Below are 17,671 nucleotides of genomic sequence, written 5' to 3' on the forward strand. Positions count from 1 at the left end.
TTGTTGGAAGAAATTAAAGAAGACCTAAGTAAATGGAAAGACATCCCAAGGCATGGATTGGAAGACTTGTTATTGTTAAGATGGCAGTACTCCCCACATTGATTTATAAGTTTAACACAAAAGCTCAGCTGGCTTCTTCGCAGAAATTGACAAGCTGAACCTAAAATTCATATGGAAATTCAAGGGGCCCAGAATAACCAAAATAATCTTGAAAAAGATGGGTGAAATTGGAGGACTTACACTTTCTGATTTCAAAACTTACCACAAATCTACAGTAATAAGGACAGTGTGCTACTGGCATAAGGATAGACATATAGGTCAATGGAGTAGAACTGAGAATCTAGAAATAAACCCTCACATTTAATCAATGGATTTTTTACAAGGGTACCAAGACAATTTGATCGGGAAAGAACCATCTTTTCAACAAATAGTTCCAGGACAACTGGTTATCCACATGTGAAATAAAGAAGTTATTTCCTATTTCACACCATACACAAAATTGAACTTAAAATGGATCAACGACCTAAATGTAAAAATTAAAACTATGAAACTCTTAGAAGAAAACATAGGGTTAATTTTTCATGACTTTATATTAGACGGTTGTTTCCTAGATATGACACCAAAAGCAAAAGCGACAAAAGAAAAATGGATAAATTGGGCCAGGTGCAGTGGCTCATGCCTGTAATTCTAGTACTCTGGGAGACCGAGAGGGGAGGATTGCTTGAGCTCAGGAGTTCGAGACTAGCCTGAGCAAGAGCGAGACCCCATCTCTACCAAAAAGAAATAAAAAAGACCCAGTCAGCATTGCAGTGCCTGCCTGTAGTCCCAGCTACCCAGGAGGCTGAGGTAGAAGGAAAGAATCGCTTGGGCCCAGGAGTTGGAGGTTCAGTGAGCTACAATGATGCCGCTACATTCTACCCAGGGTGACAGAGTGAGACTCTGTCTCAACAAAAACAAACAACAACAACAACAAAAAAGGCAACTGAACGCCCCTCCTCACAACCTTTAAAAAAAAAAAAAAAAAATATATATATATATATATATATATAAGATAAATTGAACTTCATCAAAATTTAAAACATGCTTCATAAGATGTCAAGAAAATGAAAAGACAGCACACAGAATGGGAGAAAATGTAATGCAAACATATCTAATTAGGGACTTGTTTTTAGAATATATGAAGAACTATTACAACTCAATAAGACAACCCAATTGAAATTGGGCAAAGGATCTGAATAGATATTTCCCCAAAGAAGATACATAAGTGGCCAAAGAACATGAAAAGATGCTCAACGTTGTTAGCCATAAGGGAAATGTAAATCAAAACCACAATGAGATAGCACTGCATACCCACTGGGATGACTAAAATAAAAAAGATAAGTTTTGGTAAGGATGTGGAGTAATTGGGACCCTCGTACTCTGCTGGTGAGAATGTAAAATGTACAGTTGCTGTGGAAAACAGTTTGACATTTCTTCAAATGGTTAAACAGTTTATTTGATCTAGCAATTCCACTCATAGGTGTATACCCAAGAGGAATGAAAATATGTATCTGCACAAACCATATATCTACACAAAAACTGTTATGTGAATGTTCATAGCAGCATTATTCATGATAGGCAAGAAATGGATACAACTCAAATGTCCATCAACTGATAAATGGGTAAACAAAATGTGATATATTCACACAATGGAACATGAGCAATAAATTAAAAGAAAGGAAGTATTGATGTGTGCTCCAACAGGGATGACCCTTGAAAACATTGTGCTAAGTGAAAGAAGCCAGTCGTGAAAGACCTACACATGGTATGACCCCATGCATATGAAATGTCCAGAATAGGCAAATCTATAGAGACAGTAGATTAGTGGTTGTCTAGGGCTGAGGCATTGTGGTGTGGAGATGGGGAGAGTGACTACTAGTGGGCATGGGGTATCTTTTTGGGGTTATGAAAATGTTCTAAAATTGATTGTGGTAATCATAATCGTAACTCTGAATATACTAAAAGCTGTTGGATTATATACTTTAGGTGAGTTGTGTGGTATTTGAATTATATCTTAGTATTGCTGTTATTTTTTAAATGTTGATTAAAAGATGACCTGGTCGTCTTTTCTTGGCACTATGAAGTCATCAGCTTATGGTCATCAGTTTTGCACTTGAACCCAGATGTTGGTGAAAAGTTGCAGGGAACTCAGTAGCAATCTTGGAGTGTAAATGTCTTTCAGTTGAAATCAGACTATAATGATGAGGCCATCTTTTTTTTTTTTTTTTTTTTTTTTTGAGACAGAGTCTCACTCTGTTGCTCAGGCTAGAGTGCTGTGGTGTCAGCCTAGCTCACAGCAATCTCAAACTCCTGGGCTCAAGCAATCCTCCTGCCTCAGCCTCCCTGGGTAGCTGGGACTATAGGCATGTGCCACTATGCCTGGCGAATTTTTTCTATATATTTTTAGTTGTCCAGCTAATTTCTTTCTATTTTTAGTAGAGACGGGGTCTCGCTCTTGCTCAGGCTGGTTTCGAACTCCTGAGCTCAAACAATCCACCTGCCTTGGCCTCCCAGAGTGCTAGGATTACAGGCGTGAGCCACTGAGCCCAGCCGGACGAGGCCTTCTTGGAATGTGAGTGTTGACATGCAATCCTTGGCAGGTTTGGCCTTCATTCTTCTCTGTGAGACATATGGGCCTCACTCTGGGGAGGCAGAAACTGTTGGAGAGTAGAGAGAAGAGCTCTCTGGTCTTCTTAGATCAAGCCAACTTGGAAGTTCTGTTTGAGGCACTCCTCATATTTTCATTTTTTTTTTTTTTTTTTTAGAGCTGGGGTCTTGCTGTATTGCCCAGGCTAGACTCAAACTCCTGGGCTCAAGCAGTCCTCCCACCTCAGCCTCCCAAGTAGCTCGGACTACAGGTACACACCACTGCCCCAGGCTCCCCATATATATTTTGTTTATTGTGATAATTGTTTTTCTTCCTTTAAACTAGAAGAAAATTAACAATACTATGCCATCTAGTTTTTTTTTTTTTAATTTTAAACATTTTCAAATTTTTATTCTTTGGTAATTTTTTTTACACGTTCTAGATGGATTATGTGCCATCAAGTTTAAAAACGCATTCCCTCAAGTTTTTATCTTGATGAAGACACTGATCTCAACATGGTCTCTTTCCTATTGGTAGAGAGCATCTTTACATTATTAAAGGAACTCTGTGAGTTCTTAAGTTCTCAGTTAGGGGTTTTTTTTTGTTTTTTTGTTTTTTTTTTTCAGTCCTAGGTGGAACAGTGTTTTCCAAGAGAGACTTTTTTGGAATCCAGGCCTAGGGAGGATTGGCATGTTCTTTAGATGTGATTTGGCATTGAGGCTGAGCTTGACTGGGGAGAACTGATTTTTGAGGGAAGTATGGAAATGTATGTATGCTAATATTAGGTGACAGCAAGGAGAAAATAATGTTTCTTTTCTGAGACAGTGAAAGAGGGAGAGAGGAAAAGGAAAAGCAAGAGCCCGTGCTCCAGAAGACACTTGGCTCTGGGTAGTTCTTTACCTTTCTTTGGGTTTTGACTCGTGAGAATCTGATGAACATGTTGGGCCCACACAAAGATGCACATACACATGGATGCTCATGTATAATTTTAGGTTCATGGACTCCCCAAAGTAGAACTGTAAACAAGATGCCCTGTTCTATAGAATTGATAGCTCTTTTCGTTAACAAGAAGTATTCACATACTATTAAAATAATGGGCAGCAGTGAAATTAAGATTTACATATTAAACTATATTCTAAATTTTGGCACTTGTAATCTGGGTGGGTGGGTTATGGACATTAATGTTTGAGGCACACCTCAAAGTCAAAGTCTCCTGATTTTGGAGTACTCTTTATTGAAGTCTTCAGATTGATTTGGGTTTGTTCTAGTGGAGTCACAAACTAAGATAAATGAGATTAAAATCATTCCATGAGTTTCTTAAGAGAGTGTGATGACGTTCAAGTATGTGAAGGTCTTTCGGGCCTGGAAGTGCCATTTTTCCACGTACTCCAGTTGAGGAGCTTTGAGACCTGGGGACAGAGTCACTAGCATAGGTTAGTGGTAGCCTGGGGGCTTATGAAACGGAGGCCTTCTCAGGCTGCCCAATGACGTGATAAGAATCTCACTGATCTTGTTATCCACTCTAAATAGGATGCGGATTGCTGAGTTGACCTGTGTCCTCTTTATTCAGATTTCTGCATAAAGGGTTAGATGAAGATTACTGTAGGACCAGCAGCATATAAAATTTTGCAAGTCTGAAAAGGGACAAGTCTATCTGTGGAAGTGGCAGTGAGTGTACTCCACTAGTGATCCAGGGGAGGGTGAAGTGGAAGTGTGGGAGATGCTTCACATCTAATAGCATCTAGTAGAAGGCATTTTTTTTGTTGATTATTTTTATATGAAAGCTAATGATAGAAGAAGCAGAAAAGCCCAAAAAAATTGTACAGACAGCTTTTTCAAAAACAAAATATTGTATCATATTTTACATACTGTTTTTTAAAAGCTTTCTTTAACTTTAAAATTTTCGGATGTAGAAAAATTGAGAGTATGGTGAATACTAGATTCAGATTAATCTTTTTAAAATTTTGATAATATTTTTAGACTTATAGATAAGTTATAAGAATATGACAAAGATTTCTGGGATGTTCTTCACCCAGATTCCCCACGATGTTAATGTTTTACTACATTTGCATTGTCCTTTTATATTACTTATGTGTGTGTGTATATCTGTGTTTACTTATGTATGTATATGTGTGCTCATACATGTGTGTCTGTTTTTTTCTGAACTAGCTAAGAGTAAATTGCCTTCATGATGCCCCCTTAATCTTAAATACTTAACTAAGTGTGCTTTTTCTAAAAACAAGTTCCCTTACGTAGCCACAGCACTTTGATGAAAGTGAAGAACTTACCATTGATAACAATACTGTTATCTAATCTATAGTCCTTATCGTATTTTGCCAGTTGTCCCAATATGTCTTTTATAAGGAAAGAAAATCCCAGATCCTTTGTCGGATTTAGTTGTTATGTCTCTTCTCTCCCTTAATCTGGAACTATTCTGCAGTATTTCTTTGTGTTTCAAGGTACATGCTGTTTAGACACCTGATAAATACATATGAAACATTTTTGCATATTGATAGATATTGAGAGCAATGTAGCTTAGTAATTGAGTCAGGGCTCTGGAACCAGACTGCTTGTTCCAAATCTAATTTCACTACTTAATACCTGTGTTATTTTGGATCAGTTTTCTTACCTGTGAAATAGGGGTACTAATACTACCTCATAGGGTTGTGAGAATTAAATGAATACATACGTGTCCATTACTGAGTATGGTGCCTGGCACAGAGTAATCTCTCAGTAAATGCTGGCTGTTATTCACACCATTCCATGGATTCCTAATGGACATTTTGCAAACATCTCAGCAGTAGGTGTTGTGGCTGCATTCTCTCCTCTTCTCCTCTCCTACTCTTCTTTTTTCACATCTTGGTTCCAGTAAACAAATGATCAGCTTACTAGACTATACTATGGTTTGGGTTGGAAAACACTGCTCCCAGATTCTAATTCATGAACTTGTATTGGTTGGTAACAAGGTTTTCACTGGTCCAAGAATCAGAATAGTGAAGTGATTTTTCATAAGTGCTAGATGTATTCAATTGTTTTATTATGAGATTACATAATTCTCTCATTTTTTGGTGTTAAAATGTCCTTTTTAGACATTTGTCATTATTGTTTTGTCATTATTGTATTTTCATGTATGTAGTGGGCAATAAAATGAAACCAAACTTATTAATCCCCAAAATGATTTTGGAAATTTTACTGGTCCCTGACAGCCAGTGGTCTGGGAATTACTGCTCTAAGAGATGTATGTTTGGCTCTGTGTTTTATGAGTACATGTGAACATGTATGCATCTAGAAATTGATTAATTTAGTCATTGATTGAACATTTATTGACTCCCGAATGCCAGACATCGCACTAAATGTTTTACATATTTCATCTTCATAATTAACCCTTTGAGCTGTGTGTTATTTTCCCTGTTTACAGTGAGGAAATAGAACTCAAAGAGGTGATGTAACCTACCCAAGGTTATACAACTGTGAGTGACATAACTGCAGATGGAACATAGGTCTTCCTGATTACAGAGGCCACATGGAATTTTGGCATAGAATCCGTAAAGCCACAAGCTCATGGGTATCTTTTCAATGAAGATACGCTGAAAGTACAATTACCATGTAGAGGATCTTTTAAAAATAATTTTTTTTAAAGTGGACTTGTAGTGCAAAAAGTTGAAAACATTTCTCCACCCTACAAACAACAATCATTAGGACAATAAGTGGGAGTTCCTCATTTCTGGTGACTCTTAAATTAGGAATGAAACTATCGCCTTGCCTGAATCAGTGTGATTCTTCAACCTTTGATTCCAGCTATAGGCTGCTGCTCAGGGGAAAAAAAATTAATTGCCGTGTGAAATCAGCAGCTATCCAAGAAACATTTCAAGAACTCCTGACTAGGAATAGCAAATAAGATGGCATTTAAAGACTTACTACTAATGTGAGCTTAAAAGTTGAAGGCCAAGTGATATGTTGCTGAAGTAGACAGATTCCAGCTGCACAGCCATGGGGCTGTGTGTCTAGTGCAGTGCTTCTTACATTTGGCTGCACGTTCCAGTCTTCTGTGGTGCTTCTGAAGAATACATAATCCTGTGCCCCCATCTAGACCTACTGAATGAGATTCTTTGACTGAGGGACCCATAGATACGTGCAGTCGAAAGGTTCCCCCAGGTGATCCTGAGGCCACACCAGCCTTGGGAAAAGTGAGGCACCCTCAGCCTAAGAATTGCTGCCCTAGACACACTCTTTAAATTTGCACCTAAACTTCGATCAGGGTTACTGGAAGTGATAAATGAAGCAAGCCTTGGAGTCGTCAGAGCTTCCCAGGGCATTTTTAAGACCTTCTTTTCTTTAATTGTCTCTGAAATATGAGCTTTCTCTCAGTGTTTGTTAACATGCTCACAATTCCTTGTTCTAAGTAATAGAATAGTTGTAGAAGAGTAATTTTGTGGCGATTTGATCATCCACTGATTGATTTCCTATCTTTCTCTGTGCTGTATGAATTCTGCCAGCAGCATCAGAGAAGAATGGCTGGGGAGCTGCTCTGAGGCCCACCCCAGACTCCTTACTGTGGCTCATGAGGCCCCATGTGCTGTGGCTGCTGCCTTGTCTCGTATCAGCCTCTTCCTCAGTAGCTGTGTTTCAGACACATCTGTCTTCTAGTTCCTTGAATACGCTGACCTTATGCTTCTTATGCCCTCAGATCTTTTGGTGGAATCCCTCTAATTACTTCGGTCTCAGCTCAGTTGTGCCTCCCCAGAGAGGTTCCCTCATCAGTCTCTGTTGTATTACCTATTTTATTTTCATCATAGCATTTATCACTATCAGATAATTTTATCTACTTGTTTATTGTTTTTATCTTACACTCCAATGTCAGCTCTATAAGAGCAGATACCCGTCTTGTTGCTCATTGGACACTCAGCATCTGGAACAGTGCCTGGATCGTAATAGGTGCTCGCTGAGTATTACAAGAATGAATGCTTTGAGCTCTGCACTGTTGCCTACCCTTCTCACAGGGCAGGGCTGAGCTGGGCTTGTGTAGAATCTCTTTTCTGGAGCAAAGCTGTGTACCTTTAAGCCTGAAGATTTTTCCAAGTCTGTCATGCTGCAATGCTCCCACGGAACTTCTTCCTTGCCCACGTGCTATAGGGTAGAATGACAACAATTATTTGAAAATATATGTCCATAAGGCTCAATTAGAGGGTAAATGATCCCTTTGGATTAGAGTTGATTTCATAGTCTCTCAAGTGGTGGAGTTTTGTCTTCTGGGCAAGAGCTACATCTTGAGATCCTGAGTGCAATAAAAGACATCTTGAATTTAGAAGAATCTTGCCCTGTTTGTCTCTCCTGTCTCTCTCCTTGCTATAGAAATACAGTAGTCTGGGTACAGACAAACTTGTGGCCTAAGCTTCTGACTTCCAGAGACATAAGTGGGGCCTGCTGGGACAGTGTAACACTGTGTGTTTTATAAAGCTCCTTCGGAAAGCTTCAGGACCCTCCATGGGTTAGAATATCTTTCCTAGGGGACCCCTTTGAGAATATGATGACAGTAATAGACCCTCTCCTCAGAAAAATTTACAAGTACCTGTGTATATGGTTCTGCAAATAATTTTGAGGGGTTCAAAGACTTGCTGAATGCCCTTAATGGACCCTCAAATTCTGTCTGGGGATTTAGGTTGATTTGTTCATCTATGACAGCTGGGCCATAGCTCTTCCATGGCTATTTCTTTCTGACTTGGTCTCCTGTCTTCTGTGCCCTCTCTTGTTTTTATAATAACCTGCTGGACCCTCTCAGGCCCAGAAGAGGCGATATTCTCCAGGAGTTCAGGTATTCAGTTCTTGACCCACCATGGCCATCCCTTATTTCCATGTGTTCATCCAACATTTGTTGCTGTTTCAAGTCCATGTGGCTGTTGTCTCAGGAGTCCCTAGTCTCTGGTCTTGACTGCATCTCCACCTTGCATGTTGACCGCCTAGGACAGTGGGGAGCTCACCAAAGGCGTGGCATGCCTCATGTTACCTTCTCCTTTCATCACCCTGCCTCTCTGCACTGCCTTGGCACTGGGCTCATTCTGGAGTGGTTAGTTCATCATTTCTAAGGAAGAATTTGCTCCTGCAACTCTGTTGGAGACAGGGAACCTCTGAAGTAGATGGGAAAATGAATGGGTTATTGGGAAACTTTCAGTTTTCTCTCTGTGGGGGTAGAACCTTGCCCCCTTTTAGTATTTTTGGGAGAAGTTAAGTTTGGAGGAGGTTTAAGTGGCTGGAAAGCATTTTGGCTAAGAACAGTCACTGTGGCTAGAGAAGCCCATCCAGCAGCCCTGCTCTAACTGTTCTTTCTAAGTCCTAATTCATGTAGCATCATATGCTTACAGAGTTTTAGAATTTGAAAGGAACTATTGTGAATGGAAAGGTTCCCCTTCTCAAACAGGTATTTTCAGAATACCTGCTGTGTACAAAACACTCACCCTGGAGGGGAAGAGATAGGGCTAAATGGAGATGTGCGAAGATGCGTAATAAATGATTTTTTTCTTCAAGAAGCTTACGTGGCAGTTGGGGAGACAGGTATAATATATATACATAAAAAGGAAACCCCTAGTACTGGGCAGTATGTAAGTAAGTGCCAAAAGGTGATCTCTGGGAGGATTCAAGTCAGACTCCAGAGTCTTAATGGGCCCATCGTGGGCCCATTCCAGATTGGGAGCAAGGAGAATTACCAAAGGCAGGTATGGAGTTCAGTCACTCCCTGGGCCCATATCCCTTGAGTGACCATCTGAATGTGGGTTCTCAGGGGCTGCCAGTGATGAGGCAGAGTGGTTGTCTGATCTGCTGTAAGGGGCTCAGCTTGTGTGCGCAAAATTCCTGTTGCTGTTTGCACAGGCGTTCCTAAGAGCTCTTCCTTATTGTCTTTGCTTTTCCCTCCCTGCTTCTCAGCGGGTATTCCCCTACATCTCAGCCATGGTGAACAACGGCTCCCTCAGCTATGATCACGAGCGGGATGGGCGGCCTACAGAGCTGGGGGGCTGTACAGCCATTGTCCGCAATCTCCATTATGACACCTTCCTTGTGATTCGCTATGTCAAGAGGCATTTGACGGTGAGTCCTGTCCTGGACCAGATGGTAGTATGGGCTGTCCTGCTCCTGCTCCCATGGCCTGACCCTGATTTACCCCTTCTTTTTATTCTAGATAATGATGGACATCGATGGCAAGCATGAGTGGAGGGACTGCATTGAGGTGCCCGGGGTCCGTCTGCCCCGTGGCTACTACTTCGGCACCTCCTCCATCACTGGGGATCTCTCGGGTATTGCCACGTACATACATTGTTTTTCTCTGACTGAGGCCTCCTCTCAATATCCAGGCCTTGGCAAGCCTCTCAGACGGGAGAGCCGAGCTCAGGGAAGGGATGTGTTCCGAATGCATTCTTACATCCAGACTTCTTAAGAAACCCAGGCCCAGGCTTTCCTAGAACACTTGTCTCTAGGAGCTGGTTGGTGCTAACAGAAAGCAGTGTTTGCCCCTTCATCAGGCCAGCTCTTCTAGCCTTTGTTGCGATCCCCTTTCTGTTATTAGGCTCCTCTCCTTCCACCTGCTAATGTGTCCAATTCCTCTCCTCTTGGCAAAGCTTTTCCTTGACTCTGCTGTCCCTCTTCTAACTGACTCCCAGACTCCCCTTTTGCCCAGACTTTTGAATGTGTCATGTGTACAGATGCCTTTGTTCCTAACCATCTACCTCCTTACTGTGCTGCACTTAGACCTGTGTCTTTACCTTGCTATTAACATTATTCTTGTGAAAGTTACTTCTGTTTTCTTGCCGTATACAGTGCTCTGTTCTCATCCTCACTCTTTGTCCTCTCTTCAGCTCATTTAACCGATTACTGAAACTCTTGCTTCCTCGACTTATATGGCATTAACAGTACCTAGTTCTTTTACTTTTCTGTCTCCTCTGGTATCTCTTTTTATTCATGCCTGATTCATAGCTTTTTATATTATTGTCTCCATGGACTTCAGCTGCAATCATAATGTCTTTTGGGAAAAGATAAGGAACTAAACTTTTGGTTCTTTTGATTAATTTATTATGGATAAAGTTAGTTCGAAACAGAATTTTCTTGTGGCAAAATGGAAAGGCAACTATCCATCTGAAATGGGTAGCAGCTACTCAGCTCCAGCCATTGTTGCCAAAAGGAAATATGGGCTCCATGAAGCCAAATCTTCCAGTTTTTCAAGAGAAGCTAAAAATCTGAATTTTTAAAACCTAGCAGCTAATTTTTTTAAAAAACCAACTCTATTGTGTTATGCTTTTTATATAACAGAATACAGTTTGAAGAGTTCTTTTGTTTTTCTTAAAAGACAGGGTCTTGCTCTGCTGCCCAGGCTTGAGTACAATGGTATGATCATAGCTTACTGCAACCTCGTACTCCTGAGCTTGTAGAGATATGGTCTTGCTATGTTGCCCAGGCTAATCTTGAACTCCTGTTGTCAGGTGATCCTCCCACCTTAACTTCCCAAAGTGCTGGAATTATAGGCATGAGCCACCACACCTGGCCAGTTAAGAGTTTTGACAGACATTTACACCTATGTAGCTACCATCATAATCAAGATACAGAATGTTTCCTTCATTTGCCAAAAGTTTCATTGTGTGCCCTTTTGCAGTATTTAGTGATGGGGGTCTCGCTGTGTTGCCCAGGCTGGTCATGAACTCCTGGGCTCAGGCAATCTTTGTACTTTTAGTTGAGAAAATGGAAAGGTTTCAATTATTTTTTCAAGGCCACTTCTAGTTAGCTGTGGATCAGGGCTTGAACTAAGATACTGACACCAAAATACATACCTTTTTTTGAAGTGGCTTAAGTAATCCTTGTTCCTTTTTTTTCTAGATAATCATGATGTCATTTCCCTGAAGTTGTTTGAGCTGACAGTGGAAAGAACCCCAGAAGAGGAGAAGCTGCATCGAGATGTCTTCTTACCCTCGGTGGACAATATGAAGTTGCCTGAGAGTAAGCACAGGGGATCCTGGGAAGTGTTCGCATGGCTGGGGAGGAGGTTGCAGTGCTGCATGGGGTCTGAGGTGACTTGTATGCAGGGCAGTCCTGTTCTGTGTTCTTTCTTTGAAGAATATGGAGCACTTGCACCCACTTTTCACTTGTTTTCACATTACAGATGAGCAGCAGGAAGGCTGCTTTGTTTTTAAATTGGAAAGGGGAAGTCTAAGCTCTGGTTCCCCAGAAACAGGTGTCAGAAACTGAGGACTGGACAGTCTATAAGTTGGTCATCCCCTACTGGGTGGGCTCCATTTCTGACTTGCTTCTCTCTTGCTTCCTCAGTGACAGCTCCACTGCCACCCCTGAGTGGCCTGGCCCTCTTTCTCATCGTCTTTTTCTCTCTGGTGTTTTCTGTATTCGCCATTGTCATTGGTATCATACTTTACAACAAATGGCAGGAACAGAGCCGAAAGCGTTTCTACTGAGCCCTCACGCTGCCACCACCTGCAAGACTGTCACCCATGAGGTGTGGGAAAAACAGGTGCTGGCCTGAGCACACAGCCTGATGGGTCTTCTCCAGTCTCCAGCAGCTGGTCAGAGACTGTGTTCTGTCACTGGAGCTTTGAATGCAGGGACCTTGAATTCACATGGTCATCCATCGGGACATCTAACTCTGGTCTGGGAAGCCACCCACCCCAGGGCAATGCTGCTGTGTTGTGCCTTTCCCTGCAGTCCTTCCACGTGGGAGCAAAGAGGCGTGGAGAGAATTTATATGCTTGCGATGCCAAAATCACAGAGCAGAATATCATGGCCCAGGCTGCCTTGTTGTTGGACTCGGAGGACCCTCTGCCTCATTTTAAATCCACAAAGAATAGAAAACTGATAATGCCTCATACCTTGCAGCCATCCATTCACTGGTTTTTGCTTTTTACCCTGAGGAGTTTTCTTTGGAAATCAGAATGAAAACTTCTTCCCTGCCTCGCTTTCCTCTCTCACTCCATTCATTGTCCTGTGTGCCACCTGAGCTGGAGAAGACATTTGGATGCCCCTCTGTTGAGGCCTGGGACTGCACAACAAACTTAGTTTCACTGGCCTTCATTTGGTGGCCCTAGGGAGAGGGCTTTCTGCTTTGGCTCACTGTTCCAGCTTTCGTTCTCTAGGCTGGGTCTTAGGTCTGTTAGTGTGTCCGTGGCCTTCCTAATCAAATCGTTTCAGGCCCTCCATCAAGTTTGGCTGAAAGTTTGTGTGTAAGTCAAGAGAAGCTTGGAAGACATCATGGATGCCATGGGATTAACTGTGAAACTGGCCAGCTCCAGGTTTGATACTGAAAGCAACATTTATCATGTGGTCTGACCACGTGGAAATGTTTCTGGACTCAATAGAGTCTGCTTAGCTGCATGTTTTATAGTTATGATTTTTGGAATCCCACTTTGAATGTCGAAAGTATAAGGAAGCTTTCTTCTTATATCCTGAGCTTGAATACTGCCCAAAGAGGACATTTGGCGTCTTTTTCTTAATGAGTAAGAAATAGTTGCTGTTTTCATGTTCCAAGTCTGGGAGCATTAGACCCTTATCATCTGTGCCTAGAAGAGTTTGTTGTCTTTGAGCAGCCTGAGTGCTGTCTTCTACATGTCAGCCCTTATTCTACTGCCTTATCTGACAAGGGGTTACATGCTGCTCACCTCTCTGCCCTGTGATTAAATTGGTTGCAGGCCAGAGTCTCCTGGAGGGCCTAGAACTCTGTGCTCTCTTATGGACCTCTGTAGCCTAAAGGAAATTCTTAAAATGCCTGATGGAACCAAACATGAGCTTTTGACTCAGTGTCCTTCCTTCTAGGAGTGGGTTTGGGGGAAGTTCCAGGCCTTTTTTCCTGAGCCTCAAGCCCATCAACCCTTGCTCTGTCTTCTCTAGGGATGAAAAGTCGCCACCTTAGCCCAGAAGGAAATGGGGGTCATCTTGGCTGGGCACAGGGCTCTGTCTCCTTGGGCCTCAGTTAAGCAGCACAGGCTATAGTGCTCTTCTCCTAACACCTTCACAATAGCAGAGTAACTCCAGGGTGCCAGAGGACAAAATGACGTAGAGCTTGGCCTTGGGACAAGGAAGAACTGAAAAAGAAAATGGTGGTTTTGTCTTTTTGAGTTCAAGGGGAGATTGCATGGACATGTGTAATGGGAGGACCTAGGTAGGCTCTTGAGATGGCCTAGGCAGCAGTGCAGGAGGAGGGGGTCTCCGCTGAAGGATGAGAGATTGAACGTGTGGGGTTTGTGTGTTTCCAGCTCATGAGTATTTTGAGGCTTTTTTTTTTTTTGAGACAGAGTCTCACTCTGTCACCTGGGCCTAGAGTGCAGTGGCATCATCACAGCTCACTGCAACCTCAAACTCCTGGGCTCAAGTGATCCTCCCGCTTCAGCCTCCTGAGTAGATGGGACTACAGGCATGTGCCACTATGACCAGCTAATTTTTGTGATTTTTTTTTTTTTTATAGAGACAGGATGTTGCTCTTTATCAGGCTGGTCTGGAACTCCCATTCCCAAGAGATCCTCCTGCCTCAGCCTCCCAAAAGTGCTAGGATTGCAGGCATGAGCCACTGCGCCTGGCCACCTGGAGGCTTTTAAAAGAGGACAGGGAAGACGTGAGATGCAATCCTCACCCAACCTGGAGCTACCCTTAGAGAAATGTGTGATACAAAAATAATATCTTACTAGCATTGGGTGCCCTGCCTCAGCTTTTTGTTCTAGAAACAGATGTTTCCCATTGCGAATGGGCTAAATATTGTCCTGGGCACTGTAATCCCAGGTGTGTGTACAGGAGGGAGATGCCTGGTCCATGGTATGGCTCTTCTTTTTTTTTTTTTTGAGACAAAGTCTCACTCTACTGCCTTGAGTAGAATGCTGTGGCATCAGCCTAGCTCACAGCAACCTCAAACTCCTGGGCTCAAGCCATCCTTCTGCCTCAGCCTCCCGAGTAACTGGGATTACAGGCATGCGCCACCATGCCTGGCTAATTTTTTCCATATATTTTTAGTTGTCCAGCTAATTTCTTTCTATTTTTAGTAGAGACGGGGTCTCACTCTTGCTCAGGCTGGTCTCGAACTCCTGAGCTCAAATGATCCACCCACCTCGGCTTCCCAGAGTGCTAGGATTACAGGCGTGAGCCACCATGCCAGGCCTCTTCTTTTTTTTTTTTTCTTAGAAACAGGGTCTTGTTCTGTCGCCCAGGCTGGGGTACAGTGATGGGATAGCTCATTGCAGCCTTGAACTCCTGGGCTCAAGTGATCCTCCTGCCTCAGCCTCTTGAGTAACTGGGATTACAGGCATAAACCACCATGCCCAGCTAATTTTTTTTTGTTTTTTGTAGAGATGAGGGTCTCACTGTGTTGGCCAGTTTGGTCTCAAACTCCTAGCCTCAAGTGGTCCTCCTGTCTTGGCCTCCCAAAGTGTTGGGATTATAGGTGTGAGCCACTGCACCCAGCTGGTGTGGCTCTGCTGTGCATGCATAGTAGTGGGGAGAGCAGGGGCCTTGTGCTGCCCATGAGGGCCACTTCTTTCCTCACAGTTACCCATTCCCTCCGTTGTCCCCTGACTTCAAAGCTTCTTAGTGAGGAGACCCTGTGGACTAGAGGTGGTGTGTAAGGATGATATCACTCCTGGTCCCTGTGAGTCTTGTCTGAAGGGCTGTCTTTTTCAGCCTTTCATGTTTTCTTCAATCCCCCCAAATTACAAGGTGGCTCTCTGTTATAAAACTTGTTTATTTCAGTGGAAAATTACAGCTCTGTTCTTCTTGTTGGAAGTGGTTTCTGAACACAATAGCTAGAATATCCCTAGCTCCTTGCATGTGTCCCAAAGACAGAAACAAGGAACTGGTAGGAAGCTCAAGGGCAGGGCTGCTGGTAGCCAGGGGAGAAAAGCCAGGCAAACATGGGAGAATTACTCTTATGGGACTGGAAGTTCTGGGAAAATATCACTCAGGTGATTCTTGGGTCCTTGGAGGAGTTTGAACTCACGGTCTATCGTAGGCTTCAGGTTTGAATCTGGGGTTCGAAGGATGGAAGAATTGGCATTGCTGGTGTTTAGTGGAGTGATGATGTTGAATATTTTGATGGGAGGAGATAGCCGAAGTTCAGGTTTGATCCAGTGCATAGCCAAATAGTGCTAGAGAGAACAGACAACAGTTAGCCTGAGGTAGCAATGTGAAGGCGCTCTCCTCAGGGTCATCTCAAGACCAGCCAGTGCCTTTGTCCCTGTCACTATGGTTGCCACTCACCGGAGCTGAATACATAAAGTTGAACAGCAGAAGTGCTGTAATCACTATGATCACTAAGGCTATGATTTTGAAGTGGTAGCGTTTCCAGCAAGCACGGCAGATGTTTTGAACAGGTGACCGAAACCACTTGAAAGAGCTATCAGTGCGTCTGTGCATGAACAGGAGAGTTGTCAGAGAACAGAGGGCAGAGGGAACCTTTGGGTCAAGTAATCCTGAGCAAAGAGCTTTCTTTTCTTCTTTTTTTTTTTTTTGAGACAGAGTCACACTGTGTTGCCCGGGCTAGAGTGCCATGGCTTCAGCCTAGCTCACAGCAACCTCCAACTCCTGGGCTCAAGCAATCCTTCTGCCTCAGCCTCCCAAGTAGCTGGGACTACAGGCATGCGCCACCATGCCCGGCCAATTTTTTCTATATAGTTTTAGTTGCCCGATTAATTTCTTTCTATTTTTAGTAGAGACGGGGTCTCGCTCTTGCTCAGGCTGGTCTCGAACTCCTGAGCTCAAACAATCCGCCCGCCTCGGCCTCCCACAGTGCTAGGATTACAGGCGTGAGCCACCGCGCCCAGCCTAAGAGCTTTCTTTTTAAACAAAAAAGCAACTTCTGCTTATCCCCAACCCCACCCTCAAGTCTGTTCTCTCCCAATAGTAACTGAACACAGAGCTATGGTGTTAGGAAGTAATTACCCCTCTCCACGTGTAGGCCCACTGCTCACCACCCCATACAAACTGAGGAGAGAGAAAGATTGGGTGCCTTTGCCCCAGAGGACTCTTACAGGGGAGGATGAAGTGTAGGGTATTGGTTGGGTTCCGACTGGCCTCGCCCAGCTGGCTTGATTAAGGCTTCCTTCTCAGACAGCATCTCAAGAGTCATCTTCACTTTGCCCTAGGAACACCACAGGTGGTGGGAAGCTGAGTTCAGATAGCAGGAGTAAGGTAGTTTTAGGACCTCATCCCGGGGCTCCAGAAAGGAAAAGGGATTTAGTTAAGGTTCCCAAAAGTCTGTTAAAGCCAGGTTATGTGGCATAGCAGTCCTATTCAATAGGCACCTTCCCTAGCTCCTACCGACAAGCGCCATTTGCCATCGTCGAGGACCTGACAAGGCCACCAGCCAGTTACAGTCTTCTTCTTAAAGAGGGAGAAGTGCTTGTATTGGAGGAAGGCGGGCCACTTGGAGTCAGCATCCATCATCCTGATGGAGCATTGGTTGGCGTGCCGAGCTGGGAGGGGCATGTCAGACAAATCCAGCTCCAGGACCCCTGAGCCCAGAGAAATGCTGTCAGCAAGAAGGAGCTCCCAACAGGGTGCAGTGGCTCATGCCTGTAACCCTAGCACTCTGGGAGGCTGAAGCGGGATGATCGCTTGAGGCCAGGAGTTCAAGACCAGCCTGAGCAAGAGTGAGACCCCTCTACTAAAAACAGAAAAAGTAGCCTGGCATGGTGGTATGCGCCTGAAGTCCCAGCTACTGAGAAGGCTGAGGCAAGAGGATCACTTGAGCCCAGGAGTTTGAGGTTGAAGGGAGCTATGATGACACCACTGCACTCTATTCAGGTGACAGAGTGAGATTCTGTCTCAAAAAAAAAAAAAAAAAAAGCTGTGGTCATAAGCCCTGTGCCAGGACCTCACCTAGGAAGTCATCAGGGGAGAAGATGTCATTGTCCCAGACCTGGATGATGAGCCGGGCTGGGAACTTCATCGATGTGGGGTCCAGGCTCCAAATGTAATCCTGGAGGATGGCAGAAGAGTGTCCCTTGGACACCTGATTAGCCCACTACCCAGGAGCGATGGATTATCAAGAAAGAGTTTCTGCCTGAGGACATGTTCCTT

The 17,671-nt window shown here is 43.5% G+C and overlaps 2 protein-coding genes across 3 annotated transcripts in view; one reads left to right on the top strand and one right to left on the bottom strand.

The window, feature by feature from the left end:
* The window catches only part of LMAN2L (lectin, mannose-binding 2-like), a 28,431-nt gene extending 15,041 nt beyond the window's left edge, over positions 1–13,390 (top strand). For both annotated transcript variants that reach the window (XM_012641980.1, XM_012641981.1), the window contains 4 exons: positions 9,545–9,706; positions 9,798–9,912; positions 11,483–11,602; positions 11,930–13,390. In XM_012641980.1, the coding sequence (XP_012497434.1) occupies positions 9,545–9,706; positions 9,798–9,912; positions 11,483–11,602; positions 11,930–12,072 (540 nt within the window). In that variant the 3' untranslated portion in view covers positions 12,073–13,390. The remainder of the gene's footprint in view (positions 1–9,544; positions 9,707–9,797; positions 9,913–11,482; positions 11,603–11,929) is intronic.
* Positions 13,391–15,519: 2,129 nt separating this feature from the next.
* Positions 15,520–17,671, bottom strand: part of FER1L5 (fer-1-like family member 5) — a 51,889-nt gene continuing 49,737 nt past the window's right edge. Inside the window, exons 44-48 of the mRNA XM_012641877.1 lie at positions 17,471–17,570; positions 16,910–17,103; positions 16,621–16,730; positions 15,851–15,998; positions 15,520–15,738 (exon numbers count right to left, since the gene is read on the bottom strand). Coding sequence (XP_012497331.1) covers positions 15,520–15,738; positions 15,851–15,998; positions 16,621–16,730; positions 16,910–17,103; positions 17,471–17,570 — 771 coding nt within the window. The remainder of the gene's footprint in view (positions 15,739–15,850; positions 15,999–16,620; positions 16,731–16,909; positions 17,104–17,470; positions 17,571–17,671) is intronic.

Source organism: Propithecus coquereli, unplaced genomic scaffold (assembly GCF_000956105.1).
Source record: "Propithecus coquereli isolate 6110/MARCELLA unplaced genomic scaffold, Pcoq_1.0 Scaffold171, whole genome shotgun sequence".
NCBI classification, from domain to species: Eukaryota; Metazoa; Chordata; class Mammalia; order Primates; family Indriidae; genus Propithecus; species Propithecus coquereli.